The sequence below is a fragment of the Pollachius pollachius genome (genome assembly GCF_949987615.1).
Source record: "Pollachius pollachius genome assembly, chromosome: 17".
Taxonomy (NCBI): domain Eukaryota; kingdom Metazoa; phylum Chordata; class Actinopteri; order Gadiformes; family Gadidae; genus Pollachius; species Pollachius pollachius.
In genome coordinates, this window is record NC_136950.1 from 20,584,276 (window position 1) to 20,606,401 (window position 22,126).

The 22,126-nt window shown below is 48.1% G+C and overlaps 1 protein-coding gene across 1 annotated transcript in view; it reads left to right on the plus strand.

Moving 5' to 3' along the window:
* Positions 1–22,126, plus strand: part of LOC307088962 (cadherin-12-like) — a gene marked incomplete at both ends in the record, with an annotated part of 78,670 nt that overhangs the window by 47,190 nt on the left and 9,354 nt on the right. The window contains 4 exons of the mRNA XM_079755042.1: positions 3,563–3,816; positions 10,864–11,000; positions 17,981–18,102; positions 22,003–22,123. Of these exons, the coding sequence (XP_079611168.1) occupies positions 3,563–3,816; positions 10,864–11,000; positions 17,981–18,102; positions 22,003–22,123 (634 nt within the window). The remainder of the gene's footprint in view (positions 1–3,562; positions 3,817–10,863; positions 11,001–17,980; positions 18,103–22,002; positions 22,124–22,126) is intronic.

The following is a 22,126-nucleotide window of genomic DNA, read 5'->3' on the forward strand; positions in this document are numbered from 1 at the left end:
AAAATAAATTACTTTTTGCCCAGTTTTTCTATCCATGAATTTTAAGGAGCTTCTAGCAGGTGTTTAGAAAATATCTGAATCCTCAGCAATTTGCTTCACCCTTCTCCCCAGACACCCAAACACACACCCACACACACACACAACTAGATACACCCCCCCACACACGCACATACTCACACACAGACAAACACTTATACACACATACACACTACACAAACACACACCTGCATGTTTCCATCTTTCGATTGCCAATTACCCCAGGATTAGACGGACATGGTGGGGCAAAGAGTTTGGGTCCTTCCTTCCTACTGGGGGGGGCAATCCACCATCTCTCTGGCTAATTGTAGTGACACAGCATGTACAGTTGGTAAGTGGTGTCCCCTTCTCTCCTCTCGTTCCCTGGGGGGGGGGGGGGGGGCGTCAGGGACTAATGAGGCACCGGCACTCTCTCACAGTACATCATCTCCTCATCACCTCGTCACCCTGTCCCCGTCCTCACCCTTCCCTTCCACCTGTACTCTGGGTTTTTCGGCTGAGCTCTGCTGTATCCTCGTAGGCACCGCCGCCCCTGTTGCAATACAGAACTTTTTGTTTCAAATGTGTGCAGGGAGGGATCAGCGGGGATCAGTGATAAAAAAGATTAACGACGGCGCCGAAATGTCCCATCCTGCTCGTTCCAGAAACCAGCGCGCGGTTCGGAACAATAGGGACGCTACAGTACACACTCCCCTCTTTTGTATTCAGCTTGTACTCCTCAGGCAGGAGAGACAGAGTGGGGACCCTGCACTACTTTTTCTCGGCGGGCTTCTCGGCGGTTGTGTTATATAGTTTAGCAGAGTTAGCCGCGTTATCTCATGTTGTGTTGCCGTTGTGTTGCTCTCCTTGTGTGACCCACGCGCACACCTTGAGCGAGACAAAATAGAGGTTCTTATATTGTCTGCGCCGCGTCGGGGATGCAATAAATACAGCAAAAGAGCGGTGAGGGATGATCTTGTACATATATATTTATATATATATGGTGCTTCCGTCATTGTGGCCACACACTGCTTGTGCAGGAGGTTTACGGTCGGTGTGAGGACTTGTGAGCGATTGAACTATAAAGCTCAGCGGGAGAGATGTAACCGACGACAATCTGGGGGGTTGGGGTTATGTCTTTTTTTTTACGCGCTGCAAGTTTGGGGGTCTTTTCACGTAGAGCAATCAAAGAGAAGCCGGAGAGCTTCCCCCCGTCGACGAACACTACTGGTGCTCGCAGACGGTTTCATCCGGCACACTGTAATCAAACCAATCGCCCGGGCTGATGGTCAATGATCGCCTGCCTTCCGATTTGTTCCAGCGTCACACCGTTTCACTCCATGTTTTTTTATTTCTGTATTTATTTATGTTTCCTTCGCCCGCCCACGCCGGAGTGGTTATTCCACGGAAACCATGGCGATGGACGGCTGAGGCCGGTCGACGTCTGTTATCTTCCGCAGAACCTGGCCTAAGGAGAGCTTTACTGGGCCCGGAGGCTCCCATGTATTCATGTTTGAGACGCACAACGTGTCTCAGAGATGTTTCACACTCACACAAACGTTTCACCTTTTCAAACCGTACTCTTTTTCCTTCCTCTCTCTCGAAGCCGATTCCGTTTCCATCGGTCTCATTCACCGTCTTTTTCGTGTTCTTATCTTTCCGTTTAGCTTTCTGCTCTCTTTCTAATCAGCCGCAATTACCAGCTGTTTCCCTGCTCGTCGCCCAGCTGGGGGGTATGTGGGGGTGTGTGTGGGAGGGTGGGTGTGTGGGGTTGGGGTGTCGATGGCGGTAAGGGCGGGAAAGGGCGAGCAAGATAGCACTGGCTCGGTCCGGGGCGGTGCGGTGCGGTGGTTTGCGTGTAAGTCAATTTGAAGTACACGAGAAAGCGAATGTCTCTCATGTGACCAGCGGAGCGCTGGAGGGTGACGGGCTGCGGAGCAAGCCCACCGAGAAAAAAACCGAAGCACGCCGTGCGCTCGGTCACACGCCAGCGAGCAGGAGACGGGCAGACGCACGCACACGCCAGGGTGTCACATTCTGGCGGGTGTTTACACCTCTGCAACTGCTCGGCGTTCTACAGCGCCCTCCCTCCCGCCCTCCCCCTCCTCACCCCTCTTTCTCCCCCCCCCCCCCCCCCCCCCGACTAATTGACCCGGAGGGGGGGTGTCGGCGCCCGGAACACGGCCCGCTCTAAGCGGTGGATTGGAGGGCGTTCTGCTGAACAAGGACGGGAACAGGGAAAAAAGGAAAAGCGGATCGACTTGACTTTCCTTCCTCCCTCCTTGCCCTCCTCCTCCTCCCCCTCCTGTTCCTCCTCCTCACCCTCCTCTTCCTCCTCCTCCCCCTCCTCCTCCCACTCCTCTTCCTCCTCCTCACCCTCCTCCTCCTCCCTCTGCTCCTTCCTCCCGTGAACGCGGCGAGGTGAGCGAGTCGTTAACCTGGCCCGCCCCCACACACCCACACACACAGACAAAGACAAGAACACACACACACACACACACACACACCCGACCGCGACGCCAGTTTCTTTGCGCTTCGTCCTTGTGAGGTCAGCGACGCGTCACACCCGGTCGCCCTTGTTAAAAACAGCGAGGGAAGATTCAATTAGGGCGCGAGCATTCAACGCCGTCTTTGGTATTGTTTTGAGGAACCCCCCCCCCCCCCCACCTTAACTTTATTCCTGACCTTTACGGCGTTCGCGGGCTTCCGGAAGGTGTTGGAGAAAAGTATTAACCCTCCGCCACTCAGGGAGAAGTTTTTAATTAGATGCGATGAGATGCGGAGTGAAATTAAAAAGGAATGATTCATTTTCTTTGTATCTGATTGGGTTTTTGGCATATTGTGTTTTATTCCCCGTCTCGTTTATTTAGATTGTTTGTTGATTCGCGCCTGGGTTTAGTCAATGCAACAAAAAAAGCAATTACAAAAAAAAATTAGAAACCCTTCTGTCTGAATTTTAAAGAGTTGGAGACGAAAGGTGCAATTCTCCCTCGATTCAGAAACGCAATTTAATTCAAAATGCAAATATTACATTCTTTCTCCCCCTCTCTCTCTCTGTCTCTCCCCCCCTCTCTCTCTCTCTCTCTCTCTCTCTCTCTTACCCTCCTCCCCCTTTCCCCCTCTCTCTCTCTTACCCTCCTCCCCCTTTCTCCCTATCTCTCTCTCTCCCCCTCCTCCCCCTGTCTCCCCCTCTCTCTCTCTTACCCTCTCTCTCTCTTACCCTCCTCCCCCTTTCCCCCCTCTCTCTCTCTTACCCTTCTTCCCCTGTCTCCCCCTCTCTCTCTCTTACCCTCCTCCCCCTTCCCCCCCTCTCTCGCTCTTACCCTTCTCCTCCTTCCCCCCTCTCTCTCTCTTACCCTTCTTCCCCTTTCCCCCCTTCTCTCTCTCTTACCCTCCTCCCCCTTTCTCCCTATCTCTCTCTCTCCCCCTCCTCCCCCTGTCTCCCCCTCTCTCTCTCTTACCCTCTCTCGCTCTTACCCTCCTCCTCCTTTCTCCCACTCTCCCTCTCTCTCTCTGTCCCCCCTCTCTCTCCCTTTACCTTCTTCAGCCCCTGGACTACGAGTCTAAGAAGGCATACACCTTCAAGGTGGACGCCACCAACACCCACCTGGACCCGCGTTTCCAGAGCTTCGGGGCGTTCAAGGACACGGCCACGGTGAAGATCAACGTGCTGGACGTGGACGAGCCGCCCGTCTTCAACAAGCCCGCCTACCTCATGGACGTGTACGAGGACACGCCCGCCGGCACCATCATCGGCGCCGTCACCGCACAGGACCTGGACGCCGGCAACAGCCCCGTCAGGTGAGAGAAAAACGAAAGAAAAACGAAAAAAAGAAAGGAAGTGAATGTTGTCAAAACGCCCCCCTGCTGGAAGACGTTGGTAATGCATGTCATGGGGCAGTTTGGTTGTTTTTTAAAGGTGACCCTTACAATTCGCCGTTACAAATCACTTTGAAAATCTGCCTCCTCTGACATCACAGGTGGGCGTGTCCACCTAGATGTGTGCTGGTTGACTGTAGCAAACGTTGCTCTACTATTCGTCATACGTCTAGGTGGACACGCCTACTTGTGATGTCTGAAGAGGCCGATTTTCAAAACGGCCTGTACCGGCTAATCACACTCACACCTGGTGGTATAATATGGGACCTTTAAAAAACATTGTGAATGTTGTTGCCTCCCTGCTGGAGGTTGTTGTTAATGAAAGTCATTGGGGATGTTTGTTTGTTTTTGCTGGTATTTAGTGATGAATTTTGGGGATATTTAGTGGCTTATTTTTTAAGCTGTCAGACAATTTTTAATAATTGTTAAAACATTTATATTTTTGTTATATAAAGATAATAATCACTTCCCGTTTTTTCTCTCCCTTCCTCTCAATCTCGTTTGGAGTATTTAATTGGTGGCAGAGGAACTCAGTGATGGTTTATTTTCGAATTCAAACGTAGACGAGTGCAGTCTAAAATAATTATGAAAGAATCATTCTCTTTGTTTTCATAAGAATAATTACTCTCTCTCTCTCTCTGTTTCTCTTAGCATTTAATTGGTGACAGAGGAACAATGGTTTATTTTCAAATTTGAGAATTCTATTTTCCTTAGACTTAAAATGTTATTCAGTTTGATATAAAACAATATTATTCTCGCTCTCTTACTTTGCTCATCTCTCACACACACACACACACACAGACACACACACACACGCACATACACACACACACACACACACACACACCCAATAGCGCGTGGTGGGTACCTGCTTTAAGAACACCCTAGAACATTGGACAACAATGGTCGCACAGGCAGTTATAGAAAGACAGAAAGAAAGTAGGGAGGCGGATCAGAGAAAGAAGGAGAGACAAGAGTGTCTGGTTAAAAATGAATGAGAGCCAATTTCTAATCTATTTGTCACGATTTTCCCCTCAGAAACACTCAAGGCCCCTTCTGTGTGTGTGTGTGTGTGTGTGTCTGTGTGTGTGTGTTTGTGTGTGTGTGTGTGTGTGTGTGTGTGTGTGTGTCTGTTTGTCGGTGTGTTTCTTTGTTTTGTGTTTGTTGGAGGGGGGCATGATTATGAATATTTAATTCCAGAGGAAACGACAAAATGGACAAGGCAGAGATTTCTTGAAATACAACAAAGAGACGATAAATACAATCTAAAAAAAAACCTCTGATGTTGACTTCTTCCCTTTTGTCTCGTTCTCCTCCATTATTCACCAGCACTAAAGCAGACATTGTTCGGTCGCGTGCCATCACAGGGCAGCGCAGCCATCTTCCTCATCGGAACAATAGGTCCATTGGCCCGTCATGCATAGAGAACTATGCTTTTAGACCTTCACTCAAACAGCCCTGTTTAATAATAGTGTACGTAAAGGGCAGCAACAGCAGCAATCGCGGGCTTGGCACGACCAAGGCACCGTCATGAATACTGCATCGTCGATTGATTTGAAGAAGCTTCTTGCTTTAATTGAATTTTGGCGTTTCGTATCCTTATAAATCCCAAAATAGTTATGGAAGAACAGGACAAGCACTTGAGAGGATCGGGTGAGCTGGGTGGGGGGGGGGAAGAGAAGGTGTTTTAACCTTTTAGTCAACCTGCAACCTTTTTACAGTCTGGAACTGAAAGAAGAACTGTAAAAACACACTCCTGAACTTCTAACATGGAAAGGCCGAGCAGTGCTGAACTTTTCAAAATAAAAGTTCATCTTGCCTGGTAAGGAGACTGAGGGGTAATTCCCCATGGTCTATACTCCCATTACAAGTCAAAGAAAGCAATTACGCGCTAATTAATTTTTATATCTACAGCAGAATGTTCCAAGAGTCCGGCCTCAAACTCTTTACATTCTCTCTGGGCCCTCGTCGATGGTAATGTGCCCGCTCAACCTCAAACGATAGATTGATAAGGGATATATATACTCACGGTGGGATAAGATACGATTATTCTTTTGTGCGCGCGTGTGCGTGCGTGTCAGTGTGTGTGTGTGTGTGTGTGAGAAGTCAAAGCTATCTTAAGCCTCGATCCTGTGCCCTATCCCCAGGTAGGAACGAGTTTCTGGATTAAGGGCCAACTGTTAGCTGTGGGCTGTTGTTAGCGGCAAAGCTGGAGTCAAATGTCGGTTATTTGAACTGTACGATTAGTTCAGTAACGTGTAGTGAAGCTTCAGCAAACTCCCCTTTCCTCTAAGCATACTCCTCACGGCTCTCAAGTCTCACGCATTCGGCGTGAGACACACACAATTCAACCCATGCACACGCTCACACGTCACACTTCGTATTTCTCACGCAGAGAAATTACCAGGATAGCTCCCACCAATTTGCGCCGCTATTTAACAGTGGAAGAGGTAGGAATCAAATGTGTTTCCCGTACGTAGGGTAACCAGACGTCCTCTTTGGCCCAGACATGCCCTCTTTTTGAGACACTTTTAAAAAAATGTGTGGCGGAATTTGAAAATCGTCTGGGATTTTTATTAAAACCTCATACATGTTCACATTGAATTTGCGTTGTGTTTCTCTGGGTCGTTCGTCACAAACTAGTTAGGCTACGCCCTCCCCTACTCAGTTCTGTTCGCTTTGCATTGGTGGAAGTGAGAAGGGGGAGTGGTTAAGTAGAGCCTTCAGATTGGACGGTTTGACTTACTTAGTTACCGTCGTGTTTTGTATTTATTTTTTTACCATTATTGTTTTATAGGGACAAACATTAACAAATTTCTCCTACAGGGGATTGATAAAGTTCTATCTATTGAACAGAAAGAAACACTTGGTCATACTTTACACACTTGACCACAGCATTGGCCTACTGAATGCCACAGATATATTTTAAGCATTGGACTGAATGCCACATAAATATATAATTATGTTATACACGTTTGCAATGTTTAAAAGTTCAGGGAAGAGTATATGCCTCTACTGGTGTTGCTTAAGCCAAAAGCCTTTTGAGGCAGTGTTGTTTCTGAATATTAGTGTTAAGGGCCAATAATGCCTACGATCATACATTAGTCACCATGTCTGTGTTACCCCCCCCCCCCGCCAACAGAATCTCACTCTGAAGTCAGTTCAAAACTTGAGAGCCCTGTACTCCTGAGTTGGTTCATTGATAGGTACTACTTTACTTTTTGTGCTTTGGCAATGTGTATTTTTTTTTTTCAATGCCAACAAAGCCCTTTCAATCTTCAATCATCTAGAAAAAGAGACAGATACATGGGTAGATGGGTACCACTTAATTAATTCCCAAAGGAAAATCCAGTATAACTTGTGTCCGCCTCTCTTTTGATGAAAACCTGCGGAATTACTAGCAAATATTTATAAGAGCTGGCAATAGAATTGCTTATTTTTTCATCAATACACGCACACCGAGACACACACAGAGACAAACACACAGAGACAATCTGCGGTGCTATTGTGAGAGTTAGTTGCAGGCTTTCATTGGCTTTTCGAAGCTCAATCTCGCTCACGGTTTGGGGGTGGCTGGTTGATTTCAGCCTTTTCCACAACTAGGCCACGGCTAAGAGCCATCTCGAGATCGGACCGCAGAACAAATGAAACACGCTGGCCGGCTCGGAGCCTGCCTTCAGGGGTGGGAAAAAAATAGCAGGCTATCGATCCTGGGAAAGGGTGATGGCTGAGTTTAGGCGCCAAATTCATCAAAGTGACTTGCAATAAACTATTTTGACACGATTGTATTCACTTCAAGGCTGCACACACTGTGGCACACACACACAAGCACACACACATGCACACACATACACACAAGCACACACAGGCACACACATAGTAAGTCTTTTCAGTCGATCAAAGTACCAAAATGAATGGCTGGTTTATTACGCTCATTGAGTTATAGACGGAGGGAGAGTCTGCATATTTGGCATACATTGATCTGTAAATGAGTTCATGAATAATACTAATTTTTGCGTGTTATTGCTCAGTATGCTTTGCCAAAATACAAGCATGACTTTGAAAGGAGCAATTACGAAAATTACTTTTTACTTAATCACTCGCTTCAAGTCAACAAAAAGCACACCGTCGGTCAGCATAAGAGAAAAACATCAGTACTAAGGTTAACTGCAATTAAGTAATTTAGGAGAACTTTTATCCAATGCTACACTTAGAGTGGATTCAGATATAGAGCAGGAATAGAGGAGTATTCAGGGTCAGGCGTTTTCAGCTTCAGGATGCAGGGAGGACATTTGGAAACCCAACACCACTACCTTGTGGCTGGGCATTCCAACACGTCCTAGCACTATCCTTCTGCCCTGAGTAGCTCCCAGAGCACAAAGAACCAAATCTTCACAATCCCCTGGAAGACTGAGAGGCCAGGAGGGGCTAGGAGGGGCTAGGAGAGGGTAGGAGAGGGTAGGAGAGGGTAGGAGAGGAGAGGAGAGGGGAGGAGAGGAGAGGCTAGTAGAGGCTAGGGGAGGAAAGGCTAGGAGAAGAGAGTAGAGGAGAGAGGGGAGAGGCTAGGAGAGAAGAGGAGAGAGCGAAGAGGGTAGGAGAGGCTAAGAGAGGGGGGAGAGGAGAGGTTAGGAGAGGGAGGAGAGACTAGGAGAGGAGAGAAGAGGGAAGAGGGTAGGAGAGGCTAAGAGAGGGGGGAGAGGAGAGGTTAGGAGAGGGAGGAGAGGCTAGGAGAGGAGGGAAGAGGGTAGGAGAGGCTAAGAGAGGGGGGAGAGGAGAGGTTAGGAGAGGGAGGAGAGGCTAGGAGAGGAGAGAGGGAAGAGGGTAGGAGAGGCTAAGAGAGGGGGGAGAGGAGAGGTTAGGAGAGGGAGGAGAGGCTAGGAGAGGGGAGAGGAGAGGAGAGGGTAGGAGAGGCTAAGAGAGGGGGGAGAGGAGAGGTTAGGAGAGGGAGGAGAGGCTAGGAGAGGAGGAGAGGGGAGAGGAGAGGAGAGGGTAGGAGAGGGGAGAGCCCCAGCAGTACTTGAGATGAATAGCTTCTCCTCCAAGTTACAGCAGCCGCAGTCTGGGCTGAGTCCCCCGTGTCCGTGGTGCTGGAGATGTCTCCCTCCAGAGCCAGGGTAGCAGGTGGAGGAGGAGGGGTGGAGGGGTCAGAGGAGGACGTGGCCTTGATGCAGAGAGCCTCGCTGAGCTGGCAGCAGATCCATCGTCCGCTCCGGCGGAGAGCGGAGTGCGGAGGTAGATGTGTGGAAGGTTCTGAATTTTAGCGGCGAACAGGGCCGATCGATTAGGAGTAATTAGGCAGGGTAATGCTTCGACCTCTGATGCGCGCAGTCGGGTCGCCATAACAACGCGCCGAGGTCTTTGGGATATGAAAGGGCGCGCGGTTAATATTTAATGCACTGTTATTTCAGTGTTGTCCTGAGCATTTATTTTTAAAGTCGTATTTAGCCATGCAGAATAATTGGGATTGTTTTTAAACAAAAGTTGTTGACAGGAACATTGCTGGTTTTCACAAATATTCTAACAAAAACAACAATGCACTGATGACTTGGAGAAGTGCTAATCGTCACACATTAACCCTAAAACATTAAATGCTAATGTATGTTAATGCATCACATTAACATACATTAGCAGTAGCCAACAATTATGTAACTGTTTGCAATCGAAAAACAGGTTAAAGCCACATTAGAAAGTTTGGAGAAACGTGCATTGAAAGGCTAGTCTGGTTTGCGTTTCCATGTGTGCGTGTCCATTACTGTGTTCATCTGTGCGTGGCTATGTGTGACTAATACAGGGGGGCAAGTAGGGAACGTATTTCTAATGGTAGTCATGGCGACTACAAAAGTACTTTATTAAATCACCTCATTTATATATGATCGTGCGTGCGTGCATGCGTGTGTGCGTGCATGTGTGTGTGCGTGTCTGCGTGCGTGTGTGCGTGCGTACGTGCGTGCGTGGGTTGAAAACCCCTTCCATTATAACCATAAAGTTAATCTCGGAAGTCACACCTCAAGACCCCTCGGACGAAATGGTCTCACTTTTGTTTTACTAATGCACAACACTAATGTTCTCTTCTGCATTTCAAGCCATTATATTCCATATTCTCCCTCCCTATTGCGACACAAACGAAAAGCATGAAACCAGGGAAACCTTCTCCTTACTGTGCACCGCTGCTGGCCTGCTCCCCAGACCTACTTCCTTCCTGTTCAAACATTATACTCCGGAATTGATGCCGTCTCAATAGTGTGCAAAATTAATAGTATTTTACCGAGGGAAAGCGTTGCGTCAGCTGGGCTTCACTGCGCGGGCCTATTAACCCGATTGAAATTAATACGTACGCATCAGCTCCTTTCTCCAAATGACCACTCCGGAATGACTGATGATTGACTGGGCCAGCGTTTTTCTTTAAACCACCCTTGTCGGGCGAGAGCCCGCGGGGAGGAAGGTAGGGATGTGACGACCCCTGTGAGGGTTTGGACAGTGTAGTGGTACCCAGTGTGTCTCCCTGCTGGACCAGGGTACGCTCAGTGTTCAGCAGAACTAACCTGGCGCCCCGACTCCATACGTCTCTGAAACAGGTCATTGATGTCATTCAAAACAGTGAACGCACTTGATGTACGCTTGAGATACATGTGTCGGCCTCGTTTGTAAATTGTCATGTTCCTGAATGTTCTTTGCCACTTTTTTATAGTCAGGGACAATGATGGAAGTTAGTCCATTACAAATCAAGATTTCCAGTCATCCATGACGATGATGTTTCGCTGTGCCTTTTATCTACATTTTTATCTCTTCCCCTTTATCTCATCTGTCCAATAAATAAGCTCAACTAATGTCACTGTCAGTCAGTTTATATGAGAGAAACTAAAAAGCCTCAAAATCGAATTCCCTACAAAGACGTTTTTGCCGTCTTCATGACAGCGACTGAGAGACCTATCCTTCACCGTGGCCCTGTCCTGTTCCCCCTGTCTCCAGGTACTCCATAGACTGGAAGAGTGACCTGGACAGCTACTTCGACATCGACCCCGTGGAGGGAACAATCTCCACCAACGAGCTGCTGGACAGAGAGAACGTGGCCCAGCACAACATCTCCATTGTGGCCACCAAACTCAGTAAGTAGCTGATTAAAACGGTGAGGAAATAACGATGCTGATAGCGATGGTGATTGCCGCATGTGTCATCGCTTCTCCTACTCTGTCACTGTGATCCATTAGACGGATTTAAGGCACTTCTGCTGCTAAAGTCAATACTCAATCCCATTTTGTTTCGCGGAAAGGTTTATAGGTGACCATAAACAAGATGGCTTCCCCCTCCCCCACCCATCTGCACGTTTGCCGTTTTACTTTTCGGTTTTTAACAGCCTTTTGCTTTCCTCCGCTTTCATCTGGATTTGATGGGGTCGACATTGAAAAGAAAAGAAAAAAAAATCTCTCTCTCATTTAACTGGAGTTGAGTCGTGCTAACGACTTACGGAGACGGTTAAACGTGCGTTTCCGGAGCGCCCTCTCAAACTGTCAGAGTGGCGGGAATGAGATGGAGCCGGGTTCCGGGAAAAAAACGACAAACCCAATAAAGAAACGCTGGTGTGCGTCCGTAAGACGCACACCCGTGCGGTGGAGCTAATTATGATTCTGTTGCAGGAAGTGGAGCAAATTTCCGGATAAATAAGAAAATCCATCGTCATCAAGTCATCAAATCTGCTAAGAGCCGTCAAAGTCATTATCTCCAAGGCAGGATGGTGCTCCATCACAATTACCCACGCTGGGTATTCATTAGGGATTCGCCGAGGCCCAAACTTGAGCTTTTATTGCCTTGAAAAACCGTATTAGTCACTTCCCCCCCAAGGTCACCATGGTGACTTGGGAATGATGGTTCTCATTTAGACCAAATGCAAATTAGATGGGGGTTGTGTGTGTAAGTGCTTGTGTGTGTGTGTGTGTGTGTGTGTGTGTGTGTGTGTGTGTGTGTTAGTGTGTGTTAGTGTGTGTGTGTGTGTATGTGTGTTAGTGTGTGTGTGTAAACGCTTGATCCTTGAGCCTGCTCTTGTGTGTGCGCTCGTGCGGCACGCATGAGTGGTCACGTGTTTGCAACTTGGACTTTACTTTTAATGTGTGTGTGTGCGCGCGCAGCTGTGTGCTTTGTGTGTGTGTGTTTGTGTATAAGCATGATCCTTGCATGAGTGTTGACGTGTCCGCTTGCAACTTGGACTCTACTTTTAATGTGTGTGCGCGCGCGCAGCTGTGTGTGTTGTGTGTGTGTGTGTGTGTGTGCCGCTGTGTGTGTGTTGTGTGTGGGGGCGGTGGTGGCAGGGCCGTGAGACGCAGCGGAGTCATCACAGTGTCAGGGTCAGCCGGTGTCAGCCACCTCACGCTCGGCCAGTGTCAAGGCCTCTCTGATCAACCCCCCCCCTTTCCGCCTGATGGAGTCAGCCTCAGCCGGATGGAGTGTCCCCTTCACCTCCGTCAGCCGCCAACACCGAAACCCTGCGCCCCAATACAAACCTAAACCCTACGACCCCAATACGAACCTACAGCCGCTAACCCCAACACGAACCTACAGCCGCTAACCCCAATACGAACCTACAGCCGCTAACCCCAACACGAACCTACAGCCGCTAACCCCAACACGAACCTACAGCCGCTAACCCCAACACGAACCTACAGCCGCTAACCCCAACACGAACCTACAGCCGCTAACCCCAACACGAACCTACAGCCGCTAACCCCAACACGAACCTACAGCCGCTAACCCCAACACGAACCTACAGCCGCTAACCCCAACACGAACCTACAGCCGCTAACCCCGCTACGAACCTACAGCCGCTAACCCAAATACGAACCTACAGCCGCTAACCCCAACACGAACCTACAGCCGCTAACCCCAACACGAACCTACAGCCGCTAACCCCACTACGAACCTACAGCCGCTAACCCCAACACGAACCTACAGCCGCTAACCCCATAATGAACCTACAGCCGCTAACCCCGCTACGAACCTACAGCCGCTAACCCCGCTACGAACCTACAGCCGCTAACCCCAACACGAACCTACAGCCGCTAACCCCATAACGAACCTACAGCCGCTAACCCCATAACGAACCTACAGCCGCTAACCCCACTCAAACCTGAACCCTACGACCCCAATACAAACCTGCAGCCGCTAACCCCACTCAAACCCAAACCCTGAGACCCCAACACGAACCTACACCCTCCATCTCATTCCAAACCTCCATCATTTACTCACCATCCAAACCGCCAGCCTTCGAATCCAAGCCAAACCTCCACCCTTCCACCCCCACTCAAACCTCCCCCCTCCAATTCCATTAAAAGCTCCATCCTCTTCCTCCAATCCAAACCTCCACCCCCCATCTAAACCTCCACCCATCCAGACCTCCACCTCCATCCACCTCTCCCCTCCAACCCCCACTCAAACCTACACCCTTCAGGCCCCATCCAAAACTCCACCCACAAACCCCCATCCAAATCCCCCTCCCATCCAGACCTCTAGCTCCATCCACCTCCTCCCTCCAACCTTTATCCAAACCTCCATAACCAATCGACCCATCCCCACCTCTCCCTCCGTCGACCTCCGTCACCGCCCCGCGCCGCCTTCTACCTCCCAGCGATCGATGCTTCTCGGTGTTTTCCCGCTGTCCCCCTGAGGAGCGGGGACTCTAAACGAACAGGCAGGGCCGATCGGTATAGCTCCCAACACACACAATTAAATCTAGGTAAAAAAAGGAGTGATTATGTATGCAACGTATCGACCGCCTCTACATGAAGATTGGCACTCGTAGTAACTCTCGGATTACAACCCTTAACGCCGGATCCATGTCCGACCTAGAGGGACGACGTTGTGTGTGTGCGCGAGCCCGCGTTGGCGCGCGTGTCTTTCACCGGGCCTCGAAGGACAGGCTCATGCCGCGCGTGAGGCGTTGTGGCGTCTCCGTGCCTGGAGTGGCCTGTTGTTGTCTGTCTCCCACGCTGGGCCCAACTCCCACCAGCCACCAGCACGCATCGAAAGAGGGAAGAGACGGGAGACCCAGGAGGGTCCGTCCTATCGATTTATTACTGCTCTGAGGTTATGAGTTGCGTCCAACCCGCACGTCAAGGTGTGTTTTTCTCGTCGTAGATGATGACACCCGTGTGTGTGTGTGTGTGTGTCTGTGTGTGCCGCTCCCACCCGATCACGGCCACCCAGGTCCCACCTTTGTCCAATTATTGTTATGCTTTACAACCCATCTTGGCACGGCTTTGCCCCTGAAGTGAAGGAGCCTGGAAGGGAGGTGACCCTTCTGGGAGTGTGTTCCTTCGCTGGAGCACTGTCAAGTAACGATGCCTCCTCCTCCTCTTTCTCCTCTTCCTTCTCCCCCTCCTCCTCCTTCTCCTCCTCCTCCTTCTCCTCCTCCTCCTCTTTCTCCTCTTCCTCCTCCCCCTCCCCCTCCTCCTCCTTCTCCTCCTCCTCCTTCTCCTCCTCCTCCTCTTGGGCCGTTGGGTCTGGTCATCGGCAGCCACTGCAGTCATGCAGCAAAATCCCACCGTTGCCTGAGAGAGAGAGAGAGAGAGAGTCAGAGAGATGGAGAAAGAGAGAGAGAGAGAGCGGCATAGGGTAGGGGAGTATGAGATGTGGATTTGTGATTTGTTCCCCTTTAGTCTGCAGGTAAATACAGAGTTGAGAATAAAAAATCAGGACAGCTTAGAAGGAATAAGTAGAAAATAAGTGGATGGTTTGAGTCTTTGTGCCTGTGTGCTTGTGTGTGTGTACAGATGTGTGTTTTTGTGTACGGGCCTTACAGAGTGACTTTATTTGTTCCCGCATTTAAATTTGCCACGATAATGAGATACATTCCCAAGGAATCTCATTCTTGTTTCATTTTTCAAGCGTTTATAGATTTCTGCTTGATTGGTTACTCCCATAAAACGGTTTCCAGTAAAAATGGGTTTTAATTAACAAATGATATCTAGTATAAAAGCTATTCCAGACAATTTTAAAGATGATTTCTCAAGCATACTTTGGTAATACCCAATAACGTTTCAATGAAACCAACAGAGCGGGATAAGTGTGTTGAAACGCTGACGCGAGCATACGATTAAAACAAAACATAATCATTGTACTGCTGCTCCATCTAGTGGCCGGAAAGGTAACTGGTTCCTTTCGCAGCAAGTTATCAAAGTTCTGAAACATAATAAATCATCCCCTGCCGTTCAGTTCCAGCTGTGAAATATCGTCGAGAAGAATAAAAAGCATTGGCTGAAAAAAAAAAAAATACTATTCAGATTTCTCGTATGTCTTCATCTTTGAAAACCCTGTAAATCCACAAGCCTTTATGAAAAAAAATAAAAGATGATATATATTTCTTCTCCTGCCAAGTGAGCCTCACGGTTGATGGTTTACTTAGTTCACAACAGCAAATCCCAAAGCCAGTGTCATTTTACCTTGGTGCCAAGATTGCTTTTCTGCACCAAGGTCAGAGACAGGTTAGTGACTGATCCATGGCCCCACCTCCAAGCCTGGAGGGAGCTCGCTGTAGCCCCCTGCTGCCTCCACCGACAGACCCCCACATGCACACCCACACACACACGCATACACCTTTGGCTGACTCACATACACACATACATACCCCCACATTCAGCCACACACGCACACTCAAACACCTTTTACTGTCTGATGCACACATGCATTCACACACACACACACACACACACACACACACGAATGCACACACACATGCACACTCATACACCTTCGGCTGTCTCACACACACATACATTCACATACACACACGCATGCACACACACGTGCACATTCATACACTTTCTGCTGTCTCACACACATGTGCATTCACACACACACATGCACGCACACATGCACATCAATACACCTGCAGTTTTTTCACACACCTCGGACATACATACACACGCACTCACACATGAACAAACACACATACATACACCTTCTGCGCTCACAAACACACATAGGCACACACATACACATGCATACACACACACACACACATGCACGCACATGCATGCATGCACACACATACGTACAGCGTCTGCTTTGTCACACACCCACAAATACCCACACATACGTTCTGCTAGCTCACACACATGGAATGAATGGAAACGCACACACCTCCAAACACAAATTATATTCACTCTCACACACGCACACACAGATACACACAAACACAGACACACACAAACACAGGTTCTGCTTTTAGAAAGACAGAAACATATACAGTATATATATACAGTATATATATAAAAACATTCAAAGACACAGCCATGGGCAAACACACAAGCATGGATGTACGCACACCCATACACACACACAAACACATGCCCGCACACAGTCACAGTCACACACACACACACACACACACAAACATCCCATTACAAGCACCCCACATACTGCAGATGAAATCCTATTCCCTCCTCAAATCCATAAAGTGAACCGTAGTTCATCCTCTGCACACGCAGACACACACATACACACACACACACACACACACACACACAGCATTCCCCTGTTGTGCTTCAATACGGAGAATAAAACCCTACCTCCTGCCAGTATCTCCCCCCGGGAGACCTGATTAATATGGAACACTTGCTTCGGAAAAGTAAAGACACGAGACCCCCCGCCAGGACTCTCTGTACAGAGCAGCATTTAGAAGGTTTAGGGAGACACGGGGGGGGGGGGCTGACAACATAGGGGTGTCACGGCAACCAGAGGGTCTGTAGTCAAATCAAATGCAGAACATCCGAGGGCTCTAATGGGTATTAACTAGCAATACTAAAATGCTAATGCAGTTGTAGAAAAACATGAATTAAACATAAAGAGTACAATTATAAACAAGTATTTGCATATATTCATGACACGGTATTCATCAGCAGAATTGAGTGTAAATAGATGAATTGGGAAGTCTCAACATTTTTAATTGAACAGCTACCACTGCTTATGTTAATTATAATGACATATAATCGACGGTAACTATAAAGGGTGAGATAACAGTACAGCAGTTGAATGAAGCTCGGAATAACTGTGTGTTTATTGTACAGTAACACGTGGAATATATAAATAAAATCTGCAAAGGAAACATAAAGAATAGAACAAAAACGCCCACATACCTGAGTACAGGTGAAAATACAGGTGTGTGTGAACACCTGACCAATGCACACAGGCTTATAGGGGGAGTCGAGATCTGTTTGGGGGGTTGTGTTCGGCAGTTGGAAAAAAATTGTACTTTCCCTCCGTTGTTCCAAAATGATGACAAAACAGCGGCCTTTACAGTTCTTTACAGTCCTTTACAGTTCTTTACAGTTCTTTACAGTTCTTTACAGTCCTTTACAGTCCTTTACAGTCCTTTACAAACAGTTATGAGTCCTAGGCTGTTTTTGCCGGCGTGTGATGGAGGTGGAAGTGGCAGGCTAAACTCGTTCACCTTGTAGAGGAGAACTTTACAATTTTTCAGCAAACTTTCCTAACCTTGCTATTAAATGGTACCAAGTTCCACGATGTACTCTTCAGTCATTTAGTAGAGGCTTTTACCCAAGGCAACCTACAGTGTTTATTTGATTTGGAAGGCTTTAGCAGCTGGAGTCTATGACATTATAACAACATTGATACCTATTTACACATAAAACATGTTCAGAACACAATAAATACAATGCAATAAAAAACATACAAGATATACGTTCCAAAGACCTAGTGATGATGTGTATAAAAAATTAAACCCCCTAAAACATAAATCAATACACTGCGGTAGACTGCCAACATTGAGGCTCGAAACCCAAACTTTTTTGGCTGCAAACGCCACAATTGTGTTGCGTTCGTATCGTGTTTCATCTTCCTGAGTTGGAGCATGACAAACGTGGCCACCAGATGGCAGTGCTGTGCGGAGGAGAGAGCTTTCATTCTCAATTTAACAGCGTGGACCTCTGGCTGTGAGCATTAGTGATGCTTGGTGTCAAATGATTCCTCACAAATTCACGATGAGGGTTCCTCATCAAGTGCACTGTTCTGTGTGTGTGTGTGTGTGTGTGTGTGTGTGTGTGTGTGTGTGTGTGTGTTTTCCTTCTCCCTTCTCCAGACAGTCCGGTCCTGACCAGTCGAGTGGCCGTCACCGTGCACGTGCTTGACATCAACGAGTTCCCGCCTGAGCTGGCTGTCCCGTACGAGACGTTTGTGTGCGAAAATGCCAAAATAGGACAGGTAGGCTGATGCTCACATGCTCCAACACCTCTGAAGAAACCTCCCTTCAGTGTTTCATGGTTCCATGGACTCAAATGATCATCATTGTTCGAGGCACCGGAATAATTGCAGTGTTATTTTAATGTCACACGGGGGAGTGAATCTCCAACAGTTAAAACTTCGGGGAGGATTTGAAAACCCCGTTCCAAAATTGTAACATTAACAAAGTAAAGAGGAGAGACTTATTTGCAGCAGTTAATGTTTGTATTATCACATTGTATTGTACCTCATCATTGTTATTATTTGTACCTTTTCCTTTATTTCTTGCCTTTTCTCTACTCTTATTTTCTACACTTTTGTACTCATATGGCCAGGATTTACCTTTGTTATTTTCGCTATTGAAAAGCTTGTACATTGACAGCAACCGGTGCAGCAATTTCATGTGAGGCGCGCACACACGCAGAGAACAGGGATTTGATCTCCGGGGAACCCAGACAGATGGGAGAAGGGGGGCATGGCCTTTTCTAAGCACCCCTCCGCGGGTGACTCAGTAAGCTAGCTTTCCGTGTTCGGCTCACATCTGTCACATCACAGCCAAGATGGAGCCTGCCGGCAGGGGGTCCCCTGTTACTTCCCGAAGCACCCCGTCCGTACGCCGAATATATGAATACATCACCCGGCCTCAGCGTCACATCTCCTACTCCAGGCCGTATGGCATCAGGGTCTCGTCATGACGGCTCAGACTCGGACAGCCTTGCCCTCTGACGAAATGGTGTCAGAGAAGATGATCACACAAAGAGTAACTTTTCATGTTTGCATAGTTGAGTGTTCATCTTTGCGCGGAGCACCGGCAGGTTGAAATTGGACACAGTTTTGCCGCAAAATTGTTTGACTGCGTCTCTTTTGGACACTGCCTGTCTTTCACGTGCTGTGTCGTTTCACGGCGTGTTGTCTGAGGCCGTTGTCTTGGATACCATGTTGTCTCACGGCGTGTTGTCTGAGGCTGTTGTCTTGGATACCATTTCGTCTCGCGGCGTGTTGTCTGAGACCGTTGTCTTGGACAGCATGTTGTCTCACGGCGTGTTATCTGAGGCCGTTGTCTTGGATACCATGTTGCCTCAAGGCGTGTTTTCTGAGGCCGTTGTGTCTAATTGTGGTTTGTCCGATGTCGGTTTGTCTGATGCCACGTTGTGACAGCTTTATGTCCGAGGCTGTGTGGTCTGACCACGACGGCTCTCTGTTCGAGACACCGTCTCCTCTGACACCGTTCCGGCCCGAAGATGTTTCGAACGAGGTGCGATGCCATATTTAATTTATCTTTCAGATTTATCTTTTCTACACCTACAGCAGGGCAGGGTTCGATGAAAGAATCACCCATAAGCCCTTGCACCTTATAGTACTTTTGTGCCGTTAGGATAGCATACCATACCACCCCCATGATACTTATAGCTGCGCCGAACCCATCCTGGATGACAGATAGATGGATATTGAAAAGAAACGGCGGGGGATGGGTTCTTCCCTGCCCTGTGTGTGTTTCTGCGAACCACCTTCTGCGTGTAAATCAGGGCATTAGTTGGCATCTGTATGCGGTGAGTGCTGCAGTGGAGGGCAGGGTGAGGGCCTCTCTCGGCAGTCAATCAGACCGCCACGAGCACCCTTCGGCCCCCGCTCAGCTGCCTGTTAAGGGTTCTTCTCGGCTGCTGAGGGCTCCTGGACTGATCGTGGCCGGGTCCGTTATGTGGTCTTCTTATTACCGGGGGGTTCGTCTCCACGTCTTCAAAACAGGCGCAGCTGATGATGGAAAATAGGATGAAGTTATTTATCGTTAGCCTCGAAGCACAATTGCTATGAGTCAGACTTTGGCCAAATTGTGATATCAAACCTTACTCTACGCTCCTAGCGCTGCTGATTGACTGCGCCTTATTGGCTATATCCTAAGCCAATCAGAGTACTTTTTACATTTCAAAATCACTATCTGCCTCAGTCAGCTATTTGACTTGGGCATTTTTTACGCTAAACACAAGATGAACTTTAAAATATGACTCAGGCAATTATGCTGTAAGGCTCACGTTATTTTTTGGAGTCCTGGGATTAGGGAACTGAAGAGTGACCGTGGGCATTGGCATGCTTAGATTCAGTTCTGTCCATTTCCTCTCCTTCCATCCTCCACTCTCTTCTACTCTTTCTTCTCCCCATCCTCCTCCTTCCTCCTCACCTTTCTTATATAATTGACTCTCCACAAAGAATTCCATCTCTTCTTTTTCTCATGTCTCTCTCTCTCTCTCTCTCTCTCACTCCCCCCTGCCATCCCTTGCTAGATTGTTCCTCAAACAGCATGACATCGCCAGGTGCTGTGCACAGCTTGCAGACGAAAAACACTAAGCTACCCCCTCCCCACCATCATCATTCCCCCACACAACACCCCCCCACACACACACAAACGCACACACACACACACACACTCCCCTTCCTTGTAATAGCGAGGCCTGAGTGTCTCCCTTGGTGCTCACCTGCTCTCTCGCTCACACTTCTCACAACCATACTCGCTCGCCCCCCTTCGCTCGTTTATTATTTGAACAGAAGCTCACGCCCGAGCTGCGTCTGCTCGCTCTCCTCCCTCCAGACCGGCCGGATCCATACCCAGGAAGTGAGCGCAGGAAGACACAGACCAACTGACAGTTCTTTGCGTGCGACGGGGGGAACGGGGGAGAGGAACGGTGTGTGAAGGTGCCGGGCCTCAAACGGCGCAGTTTAAATAAAACAGCGGTGGTGTGGCGTGGAGAACGGGCACAAGGTGTGCCGCTACGCCCGTAGCGTAGCGGCCCCTAGCATGTTAGCTTCAGTGGCTTTCAGAAGTGGAGCGCTGCACTGCGCTCACCGCTAGCGCACTGTGAACGAGGAGCTAAACCTGGAATGGGAATAGCCTGTTATGCATTTGCCGCGGTAGATCTGTGTGTGTATATATATCATTTTTTCGCATTTTAGAATGTTAGTTGTGCATTTGGTTTCTTTGAGTCGCTATTTGGTGTTCCCAAGAAACTGTAAAGTTTTTTACGTTTTCACTTGGTTGTGCTCATTAGCGTCTGGAACATTGCCATAGTGTTGTATATTTTAATCACCTACTTGGTCATTTACTGTAATGCTTTTCTCTTTTGGTTTCCAATCGTCCAATGATGACCTTCTTCCGAATGATCGATTTGATTTGGTTGTTAGTTTGTTTTGTGAATACCTTTTCAAGATTGGAGTCCTATCGAATTTCCCTTAGTCCAAATGACACTACATCACCCCCCATTATAACCAAACGCCTACCCATTGAAACGCCCAAGATCGCACCTCCATTTTCTTAATCGAAACGACGATAATGGCGAATGATGGAGCCTTTCTGCCCGTAGCAGTGCTATCCTAATGGTCCTGAATTAGGGAGTCTAGACAGCACCCCATTAGAACCCTACAGTTAACGGCACAAGGCCCAGTCGCTCCCACACTCCTTCCACAGGTGTGTAAAATGATCTGGCAGACCAGAAACAACGTTCCCATATACACCCCCGAGGAAGGGATTTAAAGCCTTTTTGAAGGTTTAACCAGGTTTTCGTCTTCGTTGTTTGGGGGAATAGCAGGGAATGTTCATACAAGTGTTCATGTTATCTTTGAGGTTTGTCTTCAACGGGTTTGTTTTGAAGCTGATGGACTCGCTCTTAAGGGTATTATGATTTGACTAGAAAGCCTTGTGGCAGGAATACTGAGCGTCAACAAAGTGCTCTTCTTGCGTGCGTTTAGATGCCAGTGTAGTATTTAGTGTTATGCAAAACTTGAGAAATACGATCTCAGCATATAGCCGATCAGAATGCCCAAAGGTATAACATGAATGGCTGTTAAATGAATGCGTTGTAACAAAGTTTTTCTTCTTGACTTTGATTTCAGGTGATCCAAATGTTCAGTGCAAAAGATCAAGACCTCCCCAACGCTGGCCAGACGTTTTCCTTCAAATCCCCTAAAGACGATTTGAAGAGCAACAAGAACTTTACCATCAGAGACTTTGGAAGTA